The sequence below is a fragment of the Pelodiscus sinensis genome, chromosome 2 (genome assembly GCF_052426305.1).
Source record: "Pelodiscus sinensis isolate ZL-2025 chromosome 2, ASM5242630v1, whole genome shotgun sequence".
Classification (NCBI taxonomy): Eukaryota; Metazoa; Chordata; order Testudines; family Trionychidae; genus Pelodiscus; species Pelodiscus sinensis.
In genome coordinates, this window is record NC_143053.1 from 102,566,319 (window position 1) to 102,584,751 (window position 18,433).

Below are 18,433 nucleotides of genomic sequence, written 5' to 3' on the forward strand. Positions count from 1 at the left end.
GTGGCTGCATTGTTCAGAATGTCAAACCACTGAGTATCTGGAAGTCACTGGCTAAGCACCTGGAACCAGTCTGTTGAAGTGCTCAATCAGCCTTTTGGGAGCAGTAACCCCTTCCGCAGGCACAAAGCGAAGAATATGTTGCTCGTTTCAATTTATTCAGCTTGTTCAAGTCAATGACTAGCTCGTGCAAAGTTAAGAAACCAGCTGAGAGTTGATGCCAGGTGTCCAGTTTTCAACCAGAAAGTTTGGCCAAAAAGGGGACATGGCAGTGCTAATTACCAGAATAACCATGATCACTCTCCCTGCCAAAAATGCAAGCAGAACAGCAGCTGCTCACAGAGAACACTGCCTGGCTCTCAGACCTGGCTCCAGCCTCTCCAGCAGAAAGGTAGGTACCAGGATCTCAACCCAGGGGATGAGATCCTGTCCACCCTACATTACAGCCCATTGTGGAGCAAGACCCCCTCCCCTCCTCTTCCACGTCACACTGCATGCCCCCTCCACACCCATTATCGCCTCCAAATCATACACACAGCACTCCCCTCCTCACTGACTCTTACTACCTCTCCCCATCACTTACACATCATCATGCTCCTGCTTCACTGTCAGTGAGTGAGTGGTCTCCCAACTCCTGCACCCCCCTCTGTCACTTAGTGCCCCCACCCACAGCATGCCCCATCAATTCCAAATAGTTCTTCCCCATGCCCAACAGTGCCAGTTACTGCTCCTTCCATATACGCAATATCTCCTCAGTGACACTTACCACTCTCCCAAAATCCTACCCCACCACCATGTTCCCTCTCAATGCCAGTTACTGCTCCCTCACATCTCTGGGAAGTAGGGCCAGGCTACTCTTTTGGGAGTTATCTAGAGTGTGGGTAGTACATCTCTATTCAAACAATACTCTTCAAAGCATAATCTACTGGCAATTTTAAAAATGAGATTTAAAATACAATTTTTGGCTTGACCAGCCCAAAAACAAAAATCACTTGCCGGCTTTTCCAAAGAACTATTTAGACACCTAAAAAGACAATTTCTACAAAACAAATCTCTCTTTGCATACTATCCAAGAAGCCATAGCATTTGTACCACATTCTGAAGAGTCTAAAAGAAAAAATATGAGATTCTAAAACAGAAATAAAATTATCAAGCAGCAGCTGGGCAAATGGGCTGCTGCATTTTATATCAGAATAATAAATGCTGCCAGGTTTGTTTGGCATTATCTTGTGCTATTATGCTTTAGCAAGGCATTCTTGTTTGTAGAGCAAAATTTCTTTTTCTAAAACAAAATACAGGACTATGTAGCACTTTAAAGACTAACAAGATGGTTTATTAGATGATGAGCTTTCGTGAGCCAGACCCACTTCCTCAGATCAAATAGTGGAAGAAAATAGTCACAACCAAATATATACCAAAGGATACAATTTAAAAAAATGAACACATATGAAAAGGACAAATCACATTTCAGAACAGAACGGGGATGGGGGGGGGGGGGGGGAGGTGAATCCTAGTTATCTTACCCATTACAAAGATAGCTTCCCCAATTATCACCTCTAATATCATTAGCCCACAGACATTCACCTCCCCACCCTCCCCCATACCCCTTCTGTTCTGAAATTTGATTTGTCCTTTTCATATGTGTTCATTTTTTTTTAAATTGTATCCTTTGGTATATATGGTTGTGACTATTTTCTTCCACTATTTGATCTGAGGAAGTGGGTCTGGCCCACGAAAGCTCATCATCTAATAAACCATCTTGTTAGTCTTTAAAGTGCTACATAGTCCTGTATTTTGTTTCAGCTACACCAGACTAACACGGCTACATTTCTATTACTTTTCTTTTTCTAAGTTTGTGAAACTTCTCATTCGACCTTACCACAAAAGACAAAACAAAACACCACCTCTCATTCCTGTACTGGGGATGTGAATGGTTAACCAGTAAGTGCTGGAGCAGTCTCTCCCACCTGCCACAGAGAGGGGACTGCTCCCACCCACCCCATTTAATTGGGTAACAGGATTTTACATCCCTATCCTGTACTGTTTGGTATCTAACAACATGTAGAAAAGAGGTGGGGTGGGCTTTTAACCAAGTTATTGGAAGATTTTTAAACTTTGGGGGGTTTTTTATATTAGTGATGGTGTTACTTCAACCTTAACATAGATTCACTTAAACCTGTTTAACCCTCACTTAAATCAGTTTAGTTTAATTCAGTAATTTACTAGTGCATGATAAACAAGGATTAAATGGGGCTTAAGTGTTTTGACATTATGGGGTATCATCCATTTAACTGCACAGACTTCAGATTCAATTTATGTAAAACTGTATAACATTTCTAATATAGACAAACCCTAAATATTAAGACAAGATTGCAAATACTTGAACATTGGGTAAATATCAATATGTATATTATTAAAAAATACCACACTGACGCTGCTCATTAGGTTTGCTTCATTTGAGTGTGCAATCAGTTTTCCCTTTAAAACCTAAGAGTCCCTGAGAAACTGCGTGGGGAAAGCCTCCCTACTGAACATAAGAACGGCCATACTGGGTCAGACCAAAGGTCCATCCAACCCAGTACCCTGTCTGCCGACTGGCCAATACCAGATGTCCCAGAGGGAGTGAATCAAACAGGCAATGATCAAGTGATTTCTCCTGCCATCCATCTCCACCAGCTGACAAACAAAGGCTAGGGACACCATTCCTTACCCATACTGGCTAATAGCCATTAATGGACCTAACCTCCATGAATGTATCTAGTTCTGTTATAGTTCTAGCCCTCACAACCTCCTCAGGCAAGGAGTTCCACAGATAGACTATGCACTGTGTGAAAAAGAACTTCCTTTTATTTGTTTTAAACCTGCTGCCCATTAGTTTCATTTGGTGGACCCTAGTTCTCATATTATGGGAACAAGTAAATAACTTTTCCTTATTCACTTTCTCCACACCGCTCATGATTTTATATACCTCTATCATATCCTCCCGTAGTCTCCTCTTTTCCAAGCTGAAAAGTCCCAGTCTCTTTAATCTCTCCTCATATGGAACCAGTTCCAAACTCCTAATCATTTCAGTTGCCCTTCTCTGAACCTTTTCTATTACCAGTATCTCTTTTTTGAGATGAGCAGACCACATCTGTATGCAGTATTCAAGATGTGGGCATACCATGGATTTATTGAAGGGCAATAAGATATTCTCCGTCTTATTCTCTATCCCTTTTTTAAATGAATCCTATCATCCTGTTTGCTTTTTTGACTGCACACTGTCTTCAGAGAACTATCCGTGATGACTCCAAGATCTCTTTCCTGATTAGTTGTAGCTAAATTAGTCCCCATTATATTATATGTATAGTTGGGATTATTTTTTCTAATGTGCATTACCAGAGCTTACCGAGCGGTGGCGAGTCCCACTCGCCAGCTGCACAGTTTTCCGCTTTGCGCATGTGCAGATCGCTCTGCACCGGCTCTTCCAGAGTGTAATCTACTCGCCATGAGCGAGTAGATTACATTGTTTCCCAAGCCCTGTGCATTACTTTACATTTATCCACATTAAATTTCGTTTGCCATTTTGTTGCCCAATCATTTAGTTTTGTGAGATTTTTTTGAAGTTCTTCACAGTCTGCTTTGGTCTTAACTACCTTGAGCAGTTTAGTATAGTCTGCAAACTTTTGCCACCTCACTGTTTACCCCTTTCTCCCAATCATTTAAGAATAAGTTGAATAGGATTGGTCCTAGGACTGACCCTTGGGGAACATCACTAGTTACCCCTCTCCATTCTGAAAATTTACCATTTATTCCTACCCTTTGTTTCCTGTCCTTTAACCAGTTCTCAGTCCATGAAAGAATCTTCCCTCTTACCCCATGACAACTTAATTTACATAAGAGCCTTTGATGAGGGACTTTGTCAAAATCTTTCTGGAAATCTAAGTACACTATATCTACTGGATCCCCCTTGTCCACATGTTTGTTGACCCCTACAAAGAACTCTCATAGATTAGTAAGACATGATTTCCCTTTACAGAAACCATGTTGACTTTTGCCCAACAAATTATGTTCTTCTATGTGTCTGACAATTTTATTCTTTATTATTGTTTCAACTAATTTGCCCGGTACTGACGTTAGACTTACCAGTCTGTAATTGCCGGGATCACCTCTAGAGCCCTTTGTAAATACTGGCTTTACATTAGCTATCTTCCAGTGACTGGGTACAGAAGCTGATTTAAAGAATAGGTTACAAACCATAGTTAATAGTTCTGCAATTTCACATTTGAGTACTTTCAGAACTCTTGGGCGAATGCTATCCGGTCCCGGTGACTTGTTGCTGTTATGTTTATCAATTAATTCCAAAACCTCCTCTAATGACACTTCAATCAGTGACAAGTCCTCAGATTTGTCACCTACAAAGGACGAGTCAGGTTTTGGGAATCTCCCTAACATCCTTAGCCATGAAGACTGAAGCAAAGAATTAAATTAGTTAGTTTAGACATTTAAGGAATGCTCTACACATTTTTCTCTGAGATTTTGGTGTAGAAAGGAATCAAGTCTGTCTTTTGGAAAACTTTTCTCTCAAAGAACAAACACTTCTTTTAAAACACTCAAGCTGTTTAAGTCTTGTGAATCAGCACTCTCTTATTCAACCACATCAGCTTCCTGGGAATTGGGAGCAAGCAGAGAGTGACTTTCTGGGAGCTGGGAGCAAGCAGAGAATGGATCTGAGGCTATGTCTACACTACAAGGTTTTTGTGCAAAACCCGCTATTTTTGCACAAAAACTGGCGGAACCATCCACACCTCAAGCGCATTTTTGCACACAAAAAAATTAAAAATACACAGTAAATCAACAGGACAGAGGGCTTTTGCTGGTAGAGTTATTCCTCTCCCCACAAGAAATAACTCCTTTTTGCACTACAGTTCCTGCGCAAAAAGGCATGTGTGGATGCTCCGCAGGGGTTTCTTGTGCAAAAAAAGCCTCTCAGAAAAAGCACAGGTGCTCTAATGCCATTAACAGTATGGCCAATCAGAGCTTTCTTGCGCAAGAGCGTCCATGCAATGTGTATGCTGTCTTGCCCAAAAGCACATCACTTTTGCGATGCGCTTTTGAGGTGTGGACACGCTTTTGCGCAAGAAGTTTTTGTGGAAGATCTCTTCTGCAAAAAGCTTTTTGCACAAAAACTCTGCAGTGTAGACAAAGCCTCAGAAAGGAAGAACCAGAGCAGGAGGCAGGGGGTTATGCGAAGAGCTGTGGCAGTGGGTGTGGCCTCAGAGACGAGGTGGGGCAAGGATGTTTCATTTTCAGTGATTTGAAAGTTGTCAACTTGAGTTGAATAGCAGTACAGCTTGTTTTCCTCTTCCATCTAGGAATAAAAACTAGGTGTGGGGATGAGATCTTCTGGATCTAAAATTCTAGGTCTAAAATTGTGAAGGGCACAGTGACCAAAAATAATCAGGTCAATTCACTAACTACCGAGAATACTTCCTTTGTATATAATCAGTATCAAAGGCAAAAACATGCTTTGATAAAGTTTATCACTTTTCCCTTATGTTTTCAAAACATTTATAGTAGTTTTAATAAAAACAAAAAATAAAATTCAACATTTGTCCATTTTTAATGTAATTTTAAATTTGCATCCAAAAAGTGGGACAAAAGTCACAAGTAAAACACAACCAAGTAAATAAGAAATACATCAACCACCATTTTTAACAAAGTAAAAAATTAAGAATCTAAATACATGTAATTTATGTAATTACTTAAATAGATATGTATAGATATATCCTGATTAGCAAACAAAAACAAACAAACAAAATTTGGAGTAATGACTACATACATTTAATTACAAATGATACGTTTAAATGTTTACCCAAGAGAACTTATTTTCTTTAGGAAAAGAACCAAAAAAAAATGCAAAAGATTATTAAAAGTCATTATTTAAATTTCTTTAATTTCAATTAATCTATCCTGGTCCTTTACACTCCATGTGCAATTTTAAATAAGAATTACTAGCCTCTATTAGTGTATCTAATGTAATATGTTAAACTAGCCATAAACACCATACATATAGAAAGTGGCATAAAACACCATACATATAGAAAGTGGCATAATGCAGCAGAGTGAGTACACTCTACTGTTGGGAATGCCTATGACATCCAGGACCAGATTCAATCAAGTCACTTCAGCTCATACTTTTTAAAGGTGCCCCACTTGAGACATCTATGGTCTCATTTTAAAAAGGCAGAGCAGCTCCAAATAGCAGAAGCTGTGGGTGCTTACCACCTCTGACATCAGGCCTTCAGTTATCTAAAGCTGGGCACCAAAAACTAGTGCATACCTCTTGAAAAGCTTGGCCTTTGTCTTTCTAGGCCCAACTGTGACCTGACTTATATAGCTTGATGGAAGTAAAAAATCAGGAATGAGAAGAAATTCAGGCCCATTCTTCCTCCACTTACAAAAGCGGGAACAGCAGTTTCAATAGCAGCATTGTGCCACTGATTCACATACTGCCTTCCAGTGAACTCGGTGGCAGAAACAGAAGGCAAGCTATGGTTCTTACCTCCCTTGCAGGGTATCTGTAAGGATTAGTTAATATGTATACACAGCACTCTACAACATCTGGCTGCATACATTTTTATGACTGATTTTGCTATCAATCCTAACAGATCAAATATTCTGTTTATTTCATATATACACACATACATATGTAAAATGATATACTTCTCTATTTTTTAAGATTTCAGCGTTCAGGAAATTCTGTTGCTCTTAACAGATGATGGGTGGCAATACCTTTTGAAGATTTGGCCAGTAATTATATAGCGAGCAGAGAGAGTGGACCTATGCATACACTTGCTGAAATGTATGCTCCAGCAGCTAGTGTTATGCAATCATGTGATTAAAGAAGGTATCATAAAATGCACCTGTACAAGGGAATAAGCACCTTAGAACATGTCTATATGTACCCAAAAGTTCAAATTACAATACGCAATTCCAGTTATGTTGATTGTGTAGCTGGAGTCACCGATATCTACATTAGTACAGACAAGGCCTTAGCTGTGAATGACTTTCCTGAATGTTGTATGTAGTGTTTGAACATTGCAAGAGTGTACATTTTTTGCACTGAACTGACCACTCATCTCATCACTGGAGATCATGATTTCTCTGCTTCCTCCAGTCTGTGTCACCATTCATTACCCTGCATGAAGATGCAGTTTTGAGATGAGGGAGCCAGCAAGTCCGGGAGTTACAGAGGTTAGACAAACAAACCTCTGTATTCCTTGTGCAGTGTGTAGGTTTAAATACCTTAATGTTTAAATAGAACACAAATTTAAACCATTATCAGATTTTAAGGCACATGGGTGCATTCAAAAAGTATGCCATCTGAACAATATTGCCCTCCTCCAGCGGAAACTGAAATGTAACAGTGTTCTGCCGCACATAAATTATTCTATTTTCTCTAGGATATATATTCTCATACCTAGTGTGTCTGTATAAATATATTATGTATTCTCTCTCTTACACACACACACACACACACACGTTTTCCCCCACCCCAAGGTTCCACATGTGAATAATTCATTTTATTCTGACCTCTTTTCTTTCCCCACTCAACTAAATTTTAAAGATCCATTTTAAGAGAGAGAGTTTTACCCACTGATTCTATATTTAGAATCATACTCCTGACAACAAGATCATATCTTTAACATGTACATAGTTTTCCCCATTTCATTTAAGATAGTCTATAGACTGACTTTGGAAACCCATGAGCACCCTCCAGTGGTCAGATGTAGATATTAAGGATACAACTGTTCTTGCTTCTTTAAAATTGACATATTCTGTATTAGCAAAGATTTTATTCATTCAGGCTATGTCTACACTACAAGGTTTTTTTTTATGGAAAAAAGCACAGGTGCTCTGATGGCCATTCTGTGAATGGCCATCAGAGCTTTCTTGTGCAAGAGTATCCAGCAGCATGAATGCTCTCTTGCTCAAAAGCACATCGCTTTTGCAATGTGCTTTGAGGTGTAGACGTGCTCTTGTGCAAGAAGTTTTTGCGCAAAAACTCTAGTGCAAAAGGCTTCTTGTGCAAGAAGCCTATAGTGTACATGTAGCATCGGATTACATCTACACTGCCGGTTTTGCAGGCAGTGAGTATGCAAATGAGGCACAGATTAGCATACTGCCATGTCTCATTCGCATAATTTGTGCCTTTTTTTTGTGCAAAGGGTTTTTGTGGGGAAAAAAGTGGCGAGAGGCATAAGGATCATGCGGAAAATGGGGTTTTTGCACCAACCCCCCCATCCACACTACTCCCTCTCCCTCCCTCGCAAAAACCCTTTGTGCAAAAAACGGCATGCATAAATTATGCAAACAAGGCATAACAGTATGCTAATTCGCACCGCATTTGCATACTCACTGCCAGCAATTGGTATTACTATCCATACCTAATCTGGTGGCAAGCTGCTGTCATGTCATGGCACTTTAATTCTCAGTTCTCTCACAGTCTGGCACAGTTGTTCTTCAGTGTAAGATAACAATTTCCTGTATCCTGTCCTCAGCCATGCAAACCTTTGCATGTTTTTCTCATTGTAGGCTTCAAGCTCTTCAGAGCAGCCATAAGATCATCCCCTCTGTTTGTAGGCAGCCTCACGCGGGTGCCACCTATCGATAGATTTGATATTTTCATAACCTCTGCTCCTTCTTTCCCGCCCACCCTCTTTTTTTCCCCCCTTAACCCCCAGCAGCACATGGTATCTTGATGAGAACTGACAAATTCAAATCTCAAATCATTAGGCCAGCCCTGGGAAGCATACAGTACAGCAGTTACTGTGACCCTGGTTCCCCTGGCAATCACATTCCAAAAGGGCCTCACTTTGATAAGGCCGGTACCAAACAACCAAGCGGGATTGTTTTTCATGGTCTGCTTTGTTCCTAGAAAATAAGCTTGGATCCCAAAGATCGCGTCAAGGCAATACCATCTCGCATTATATTTCCAGCCAACAAAATGACCATCAATGCACCTTTGTTTATGTTGGCTTATTTAGCTTGTTAGGAATAACTACCTGTATTAGTGATAATATGTTTAATTGGCAATGGGCGGAGATACTGTGTAACTGTTGTAGACCATTGGCTTATGTGCCTATCTCACTTCCGCTGCTAGACCCATCAAATCACTTCTCCTCCGTCCATCTGCTACCTATATAATCTAATGTATGTTTTGGTTAAGTTAGTGCTCACCGGGTTAACCCCTGAGAGTACTCCACCAGCTGTGTGAACCAATAAATCCTCTGCTTGTTTTCACCTGCACCCAGTATGTCCAAGAAATTATTCCCTACACCCCCTATTTATTTTGGGTCTGCACATCCTAAACTCTGATCATCTGAAGAATTGGGCTGTGCCCTCAAAAACTCATCTATAAAGTGCTACCAGACTAGTTTTTGTTTTCTTAAGTTTATCCTGTATGGAATAACTCGGCTACCCCCTGAAGCTTCTGAACTTATTAATACTCCATTAAAAAAAAAGTGTGTCAGACTTCTACATTTATGTTGGGACCGATGCAGAATGATGGATAAGAGAGTTCACTGGAGAAGCAGGTTTGAACATAAATCACCTTCATCCAGTAAGGGTTTCATGCAGCAGTTCGGACTTAGCAAAAAATGCCATTAAACAGGCAACTCTCTAGCTGTGTTTTTCTTCCTGGCAGTTTTACAAACAGTAAACTCAAAGTATATTTTATAAACTGTACAAGCCATACAAGAGAGCATGCATTTCCCCTGAGCTCCCTGCCCTGGCTTTTGGTTGCTGCATAAACCCTTTTGTTTATCTCCCTTCTTCTAGGAGAAAGCGAATACAGGCAGTCCCCGGGTTACGTGGATCAGACTTATATCAGATCCCTACTTACAAACGGGGTGAGGCAACCCCACACTAGATGCTTCCCCCCAGCAGACCAGGGAGACGCGAAGCTAGCGCCCCACCTCCCCCAAAGCAGACCAGGGAGACGCGGAGCGGCTTTTCTCAGCAGACACCTCAGCTTGAGAATAAAGGACTGAGGGAAGTGAGGTGTGGGAGAATAAAACTGAGCTCTGGAGAAATGTTTGGCTAGAGTTTCCCCTACAATATGTACCAGTTCCGACTTACATACAAATTCAACTTAAGACCAAACCTACAGTCCCTATCTTGTACGTAACCCGGGGACTGCCTGTACATGATTCGATTACCTACATACCTATGGTGGGTAACGAACATGAGGAATGGGAAGTAGTTTTGTCTCAGAAAAATTACTACAAAGACAGCATTTACTGAATCCTGGAGGCTTGTTAGTGAATATTAGTCACTGGCTACATTCTCAAGAGGAAGGACAAAGGGGACTCAGTGTCCGCATGGAGAGGGAGGGCTCAGGCCCCCATACACAGGCTGTCACCACTCCCCATTTTGTGCATGTCGGCCCCGTTCCCTGATTAAGGCCACTGGAGCACAAGGCCTTACTGTCTCTCAGACAGGGCAAACATATTGACTTTGGCCATCAGCCACGCTGCCCTGCAAGTATATTGACTCTGGAGACATAGATGTGGAAGACATATGCACTGCATCCACTTCTTAATAGAAATAGGGCACACTTACCCTGCACTGAACAGCATCCACTGATTTTTTGGGATTTCTTTGCAACTCTATCTCATATAATTTCAAAAATCAAATGTTTCCGTAATTCTGGCATTCAGTGTTGCAACTGAAGATCAAAGTTTTCAGCAGAAAGCCTTTTTTATTTTTGGCAGTGTCTTTAGTTGAAAACACAATTTTCCATGAAAAAAAGTTTCAGGTGAATAATTGTCCACGAGCCTTATATATATGCTGTCAAAATGGAATCTCTAGCTGTCAAATGAGCCAACCCAAGTGTTCAAAAACCGTAAGTCATGACTCCCAAGAATTTGGGTGGCTTGTTTCTGTCCCTCTGGTCCCAATCCCTGCTGCACAAATCTTGGAAAAAGGGAAGAGAGGACTCTGCTGCCCTCCCCTCCAGCAGCTGTAGAAGAAGCAGAGGCGAGGAAAGAAACAGAATGAAGAAATGCTGGGGCTGGTATATGCCATTATCTGATTAAAATGTGGTACATGGCCAAAAAGGGCTAACCGGCTCATAGATGGACTGACCCAGGGTCAACCTTTCAAGGCTTGGTGAGAAGATGTGTAAATGATAACTGGGCTATTACATTAGGTTAGAGTAGTGGTTCTCGACCTGTGGTCCGTGGGCCCCTGGTGGTCCGTGACAGTACTGTAGGGGGTCTGCAGAAAGTTTAAAATAGAAATTAAAATAAATGTACAAAGCTTCTCGCAGACAGCATGGCCTTCAGCTCATGTTGCTTCCCACGGCTTTGGAAGAAGCATGAGCTGAAGGATGTATAGGCTGCAGGCACAATTATATTGTTTGGAAGAGGGGGCCATAAAATTGTAATAGATTGAGAAGGGGTCAATATGCTAGAAAAGGTTGGGAGCCACTAGGTTAGAGCAAAACTTTGAAATGCAAACTTGCACTGTTAGAGCATTTTAATGGTAGGTTTGCTCAGGTCTTGTGATGTGAACCAATAACCCTTGTCTGTTACTATAGCTTTGATTCAAGATCAGAAGGTAATATTAACATTTATGATCAAACTTGATTGAAGTAGTATTGTTGTGTAGATGTCTCTCTGAAGGTTATGGTAAACTGTATGTGAACTATTTAATAGATAAATTACCTTGTGCTAATGTCACTTCATGGCAAAGTCTATGGTGTTCTCCAGGCCAAGAGGTAACCCCCATTCACCCATTTGCAGTTCATAGGGTCAGTGTTGGGTGGTAGCAGCCAAACACAGGAACAGCCACTATTTGTATATAAATAAAAGCACAGATAGTGGTATACAGAAGACAGCTGTGTCTACACTACAAAGAAAAGTCGGAAAAGATACGCAAATTGGGAATTGCAATTTGCATGTCTTTTTCCACTTTTCTTTCAGAATAGGCTTTTCCCAAATTTGGCGCATCTACACAGTGACAAATTTCAGGAAAACCTCCTCTTTTGGCACATCCCTTCTTCCTCATACACTGAGGTTTACAGGAATGGCGAAAGAACGTGTCCACTTTTCCAAATTTTTTGTTTGGAAAAGAAGATGCATTCCTTGGACACGGCATAGCTTTTCTGGGATACCTCCGGAATCCTGGAAAAGAGCTGCAGTATAGACATAGCAGAGGAGTTTAGTGAACAAGAGACAAACAGATAAAATAAAACAAAAGACAAATCCACATGATTGGCTGATAGAAACTTTGGTTCTGCCTCTGCTTTCAAATTTAGTCAATCTGGTAAAGGACGAAACAAAGGAGCACACTGTATACATATCTGTTTATCTACTATAATCTTTATAAAGCACTCACACATATTGATGGTGCTTTCCCATATATTTGTCAACACATGCCTATACCCCAGAGAGACAGACCCAATACACTCCAAGTTCTACAGAAAAGCAACTAGCGAGCTAATAAAATAATAACTTATTAGCATCTGGGTTAGGAGTTCTAGTGCTTGTTTACTCATTTCATTTACCACTAGGTTATTATTGGTCTTCTGACTGCAGGAAAGAAATGAACAGGAAAGCTGTGGGAGAGAGTTCTCAGCTGTCATGCTACACTCACAGCTGCAACTAGTGCAGCAGAGGTTCACACTGAAAATGTTAACTAGCGGTTAATTGACTAGTTGACGTACGTTTCAAAGGAGGAATGACGAACTCCGCGTGCAGCCCAGGGCCAGCGGGAAGTCCCGCTGACTCTGGGCTGCACCCAGGTGCCAGCTCTGAAATGCACAAGAGCCCCCAGCATGGATCTTGGGATCAGCAGGGCACTCAGGGTGTGTCTAGACTACAGGGTTTTGTCGACAAAAGTCCACTTTTGTTGACAAAACTATACCTGCGTCTACACTACCGCGGAGTTCTGTCGACATAATGTCGACAGAACTCAGCAGTTTTGTCGTCGCTGGTAAACCTCATTTTACTAGGCATAACGCCTTCTGTCAACAGAGTTCTGTCGACAGAAGGTGTTATTGCATGTAAACTGTCCTTTGCGTCTACACTACCATGTCGACAAAGCAGCTTGATTTGTTGACAGAACTGAATCTAGTGTAGACGCTCTTTGTCGAGAGAAGCTTTGTCGACAGTATCTGTCAACAAAACTTCTGTCGACAAAAGCCTGTAGTCTAGACGTACCCTCAGAGTCCCCTGTTGATCCCGGGCTCCATGCTGCACTGCCAGTTTGAAATTCCACGTGGAGCTGGGGTCAGCTGGGGACTCCCTGCTGACCCTGGGCTCCAGCACAGCATTTTCGCAGAACCCAGGATCAGCTGGGGTGGTCCCCAGCTGACCCCAGGCTCCACGTGCACAGCACCACACTGCTGATCCTGGGCTCAGCTGTGCAGCGATGCCCCTTTGAAATGCCTCAGCGCTGCACAGCTGAGCCCAGGATCAGTGGCGCAGTGCTCCTACTTTCAAGTATCCCCTCTCCTCCTCCCCCCCCTTGCTGCCTCTATCTGCTAGAAGCAGCAAGGGGGGGGGGATTGACTAGTCGACTGACTATCCAATAAGCATTATCAGATAGTCGACTAGTCTTTAACATCCCTAGTTCACACTTCGTACCCATGGGACAACTAGTTAATCCATCTTTTATTTAAAAAACACAAGAACCTCCTCAAATGAATTTGTTTACACAGACATATTCCAGCCTCACATATACAACTTTAAAACATGTTTTCCATATTAATGTACTAATGTGTAACTAATCTGCATTTGGTATTTTTTAAACACCTATACCTTTTAGACTCTCTTGTCCTGTGGACCGAAAGCAAGCACAGTTCAAGCACATACAGTATTCTCACACTGCTGAGTGTAGCATGATAGACACCAAAATAACTCCCTTTCAAGATTTAAAATAAAACTTTATAAACAAGAAAGGAAACCCTTGTGATTTCTTTAAGCAGTGTCCTTCAAACTTGATTAGCTGTAAATATTTAAACATTTGCATATGCACTGGGAGTTATCCCCTTCACTACCGAGACTATCACAGAGCTATAAAAATATCTTCAAAGATCTAATATCCTGTGTCTCCCAACACCTCCAAATCTCATTTGAAAGGCTCAAAATGTAGGCAAAAATTTGCATCTCAATACAGAAACGTTCAAAACATCCACATTTATTCTAAAGGATCTCAGCAGGTGATGAACCAGTTAGCTGAAGAAAAAGTAGGATCTCAGTTCTGCTTGTCCATTAAGAAAACCAAGGCTTTAATATAGGTCTCATTCTCATCTTCAGATACACCAACAGGCATTGTGTAAATTAAGGGCATTGGTTTATTTGTTTTACATAAAGTTTCTTCAGAACTGTTGCTACACAGAGCTTCCTTTTCCTGGAACAACAACTGGGAATAATTTTGCTTCTGTGTGAAAACAGGAAGCTGCTGCATATCCAAAGCTGGTGTAAATTGTCATAACTGATGTCAATGGAGCTATGACAGTTTTACACAAACAGAGGATCTTACCCTTCGAATAACAGTATCTAAGCAGTCAGCTTTCAGAGTCAAGTGTCAGATAAAAACTTTTACAGTTCATGTGTGGAGGAACAGCAGCATTAAGTGGTTTGCTGGAATACTGACAATACATATGGCTGAAAGACATACCAGTGGGCACAGGAAGGGCTCAGTTTCTGATTGAAAGGTGATGACCAAGGACAGCTTCAGGATCAGCATTTATCTACCAATTTCCTGGTGCAACATAGTGGGCAATATTTTCCAGTTTAACACTCTGATCGTCCCACAATTAAACAGTTTCCAGAGCTAATTGAACTTAAGTTAAAGTGACTACAAGACACATGCTTACCATGCTTTTGCAAAAGGGATATAATGACTTCCCAAAGCTAGAAACAGCAAGGAGTTTTTTGGGAAATGAAACGAAGTGAGAGGCAGGAAGGCTAGTTGTAATAACTTTTGGTGGAAAAAAAAATGCTCTGCCAAATTCATGTAGGTCTACACTAAAGGTGAAGGTCAACTTAAGATATGCAACTCTAGTTATATTAATTATGTAGGTAGAGTTGACAGATCATCCACACAGCGGGAGGTCAATGAGAGCAAACGCTCCCATCGGCTTCCCTTACTCCTCATGAAGAACAGGAGTACCGGCACCAATGGGGGCACCCTCTCAGTTCGAATTAGTTAGTCTTCACTAGACCTGCTAAAATTGAACCCTGGAAGATCGACCACAGCAGTATCGATCTGTGTAGTGCAGACATGGCGTAAGAGAGGTAAAGGAATACACAACCTCCTGGAATTAATTTTCAATGAAATTCCCATGGCCCTGGACAAACAAAGCACTGCTATATAGACATAAGCAGGACAAAATTAAACAAAATTAAACAAAACTTGTGTAATTGTAAAGCAACATAGGACTAGTGCCATTATAGCCCAATAAAGTCTCCCAGGCAAACCTTCTGAGTCTAATACGATATTTGTATATATGTAAACACACACATCTGTGCCTCAGAACTATTTAAAACAGAACTATACTAATTAAAAATATCAGTTTAAAAAGAATAGGTACACAAAACCCAACCATTATTTGTTTTGGCACTCCTGAAAGAAGGTGCTTTTCCTATCTCATCAAAATGCAGTATCCCTATTTCTTTTGATCTGTCCTGCTTTCCTAAGCAAGATGAAGTTCATATCAGAACTTGCTCATCATAAATACCAAGGGACCCAACTCTTAAGTTTCAGCAGGTTTTCACAGACATATTCAGGTCCCTTTGTTTAATTAAGATATTTTGAAACTTGTAATCCATTAAGAGACATTAGTAAAATGTAGCAACTAATTGTTTCTATTTTCATATAGTTCCCTCAAGGACTCAGAATAAGCTATCCTTCAATATGTACTGTATACAAATTGCAGTTTCTAGCTAAGATACCATAAATAATAAAGCATCACTGAAGAAAACAAGAATGTAAACATGTTAAAAATGGTGTGAGATTTAAGTTTACTTTCTATAGGTAAGTCTATTTTGATGCAACAAGCCAGTAAGAATGACTGCAAACTAATGATACGAGACAAAAAATCGGCAAAACAAATATTTGATGCAAAGCCCAGAAAAGTGTTTTTTTGATAGAGGAACAGGAAAAGGTGCTTTGCAAGTTACTGGCATTAAACCAAAATACAATTTTGCAATATTATCAATTTTTTTTCCCCAACCAGAAAATCCAGAAGAGGACAACTGCATTTCTTGAGTACATGCTTCATTAAAGATCAACTGATACGCAAGACTGATTTGAGGGCCTAAGGAAGAGCTCTGCATTGCATCTCCATACAGAAATGTTTCTGTCTCTATCAGGAGATGTCTACATACAAGCTGAACATCAATTTGATTACATTTACAAAACAGATTCAGTAATACGGATTCAAAACCCAATGTAGGTCCTCTTATTTTGGAACAAGAGTGCCCCGCAGCCCACTTTGAGAAAGCTGCTAATGGGCTGTTCTGGTTTGTTTATCCAATGGCTCAGTAGCGACGGAGTCTCACGGCTCACATTGGCTCAGGTTCACCATTTGCAGCCAAAGGGAGCCACAGGAACAGGCCACAGAGCCTTTAGATAAACAAGCCGGAGCAGTCTGTAAGCAGGGCCACCGTGAGAAACACTGCACTACATTGACTTCCTTTTAAACTGATTTCTAACCAACTTAACCAAAATTGAATAGGACCGTCTTGTTCCAAAAGAAGTTTCAACATGGGAAGAGTGCACCAAGCTAAATAGATGTAACAAACTTACATTACATTGGTGCAACGTCTATGTTTAGAGATATCTGAAGCCTTCTATAAAGTGGTATCTAAACTCCTTAAAGTAAAGAAACCTTGCTAAGACACAGTCATGGTCTCTGGCTCTTCAGGCTACTAAAAGCAGGAAATGACAGAGGCTGGATGCCCATCCTATTTCTCAATCCCTCTGGTTAGCTAAAGAACATTCAAAAGTTTAGAATGGATTCCAAAAGCACCATTCCAGACAGTGAGGAGAAGGAGTCTTCAAAGTGTGGGGGGGTTATAAATCCCCCCCTTCCCCTCCAATAGCAAGACAGAGGATGCTTTGTTCAAAATGAGGCCAGGAAAGAATCATAAAATAAAATTTTGTTGCAAGCCATTTTGGTTTTGCTGAACTTGAGATGTTACAGGGAGATTCTTATATGCTGAATTGCAAAATGAGCATCTAGTATTTTCCTTGGCTTAAAGCTGCTAACCATACTTTTTATAGCTTGGTTCACGCAGTCTCACCTTTCTGGGGGGAATGGGTCAGGGACAGAAAGAAGAAAAGTTTTTATTTCGGTGAGGTGAGGACAAGAGCCCCATGTCAGTCATGTTGATTAATAAGTTCTATTATATAATACCATTTTGCTTCTCTAATGGGGCAGGAAAAAGAGCAAATTACAATTGAGAAGAATGAGGGGAGGAATTGGCAACTCAATTACCTCTAGGAGAAAAATGGTTTCTGGAACAGAACTGAAAGCATCTTTTCCTCTATAAAAGCTTAAATAGCAAAACAGTTAGATGTTAGTATCTGGAGAAAAGATAGCATATACATACTGTGTAGAAATGGCCATCATGCAATCATTCCTAAAATGATTAAAAAAAAAAAAGAAAGAAACCACAAACACACAAAACAAAATACAGTGAAGCATGAATTATGTTTCAGATGGCAACCTCATGCAGCGTGGGTTTGTATAGTACATACCCAGATAGGATCTCTTGGGAGGTGCTTTGAATTCTTCATCTTTACTATCTGCAGCTACATAAGAAAAATAAATTGAGGAGAGAGAGGAAGAAAAGACAAAACAGACTAATTTGAGTCAATACAATAGATGGTTTTTTAGTTTGTTTTGTTTTAGTTTGGTTGGTTAGTACATCTTGCTAATTAAAAAAAAAAAACCACATGCCAGAAGTTTTAGTTTCCATGCTGTCTATCGAGTTTACCCCAAGATTTTTAAGAAGGAGAAAAGGGAAGGAAATTACTGAATAACCTCAGTGAGAGAAATACCAACAATTTAAAAAGCAAATAATAAAGGGGAGGAGAGAATAACAGAGACAGTGTAACATGTAACCCTCTTTAAAGCAATGTACAAAAATATTCATGAACTTTTCAGGGAAAGAGAAAACTTAAATTGCTTATTTTTATTCCTGTGTCTAAGTTAAATGTGAAGATGGAGGAGACTTTCAGGAAGAATTTTGTAGGGACAAGTAAAAAAATAAAAACGTGACAGGGTTGCCTCAAATTTTGTAGGGACCCCTTTTCTACATCTCTTCCAATAGTTTCAACCATTTAGCCACTCACTTTAACAGAGAGCGCAAATTACCGCTTCACATATACCACATGCTGAACTACTTAATTTTACTCTAGCCTTCCTCTGTAAGCC

General features: G+C 40.5%; 1 protein-coding gene across 2 annotated transcripts in view; it reads right to left on the reverse strand.

Annotated features, from left to right (window-relative positions):
* Positions 1-18,433, reverse strand: part of SLC66A2 (solute carrier family 66 member 2) — a 111,297-nt gene that overhangs the window by 65,606 nt on the left and 27,258 nt on the right. The window contains exon 4 of one of the 2 annotated variants that reach the window (XM_006134018.3): positions 17,755-17,808. The exons of the other annotated variant lie outside the window; for it this stretch is intronic. Within the exon in view, the coding sequence (XP_006134080.1) occupies positions 17,755-17,808 (54 nt within the window). The remainder of the gene's footprint in view (positions 1-17,754; positions 17,809-18,433) is intronic. 2 annotated transcript variants of the gene reach the window in all.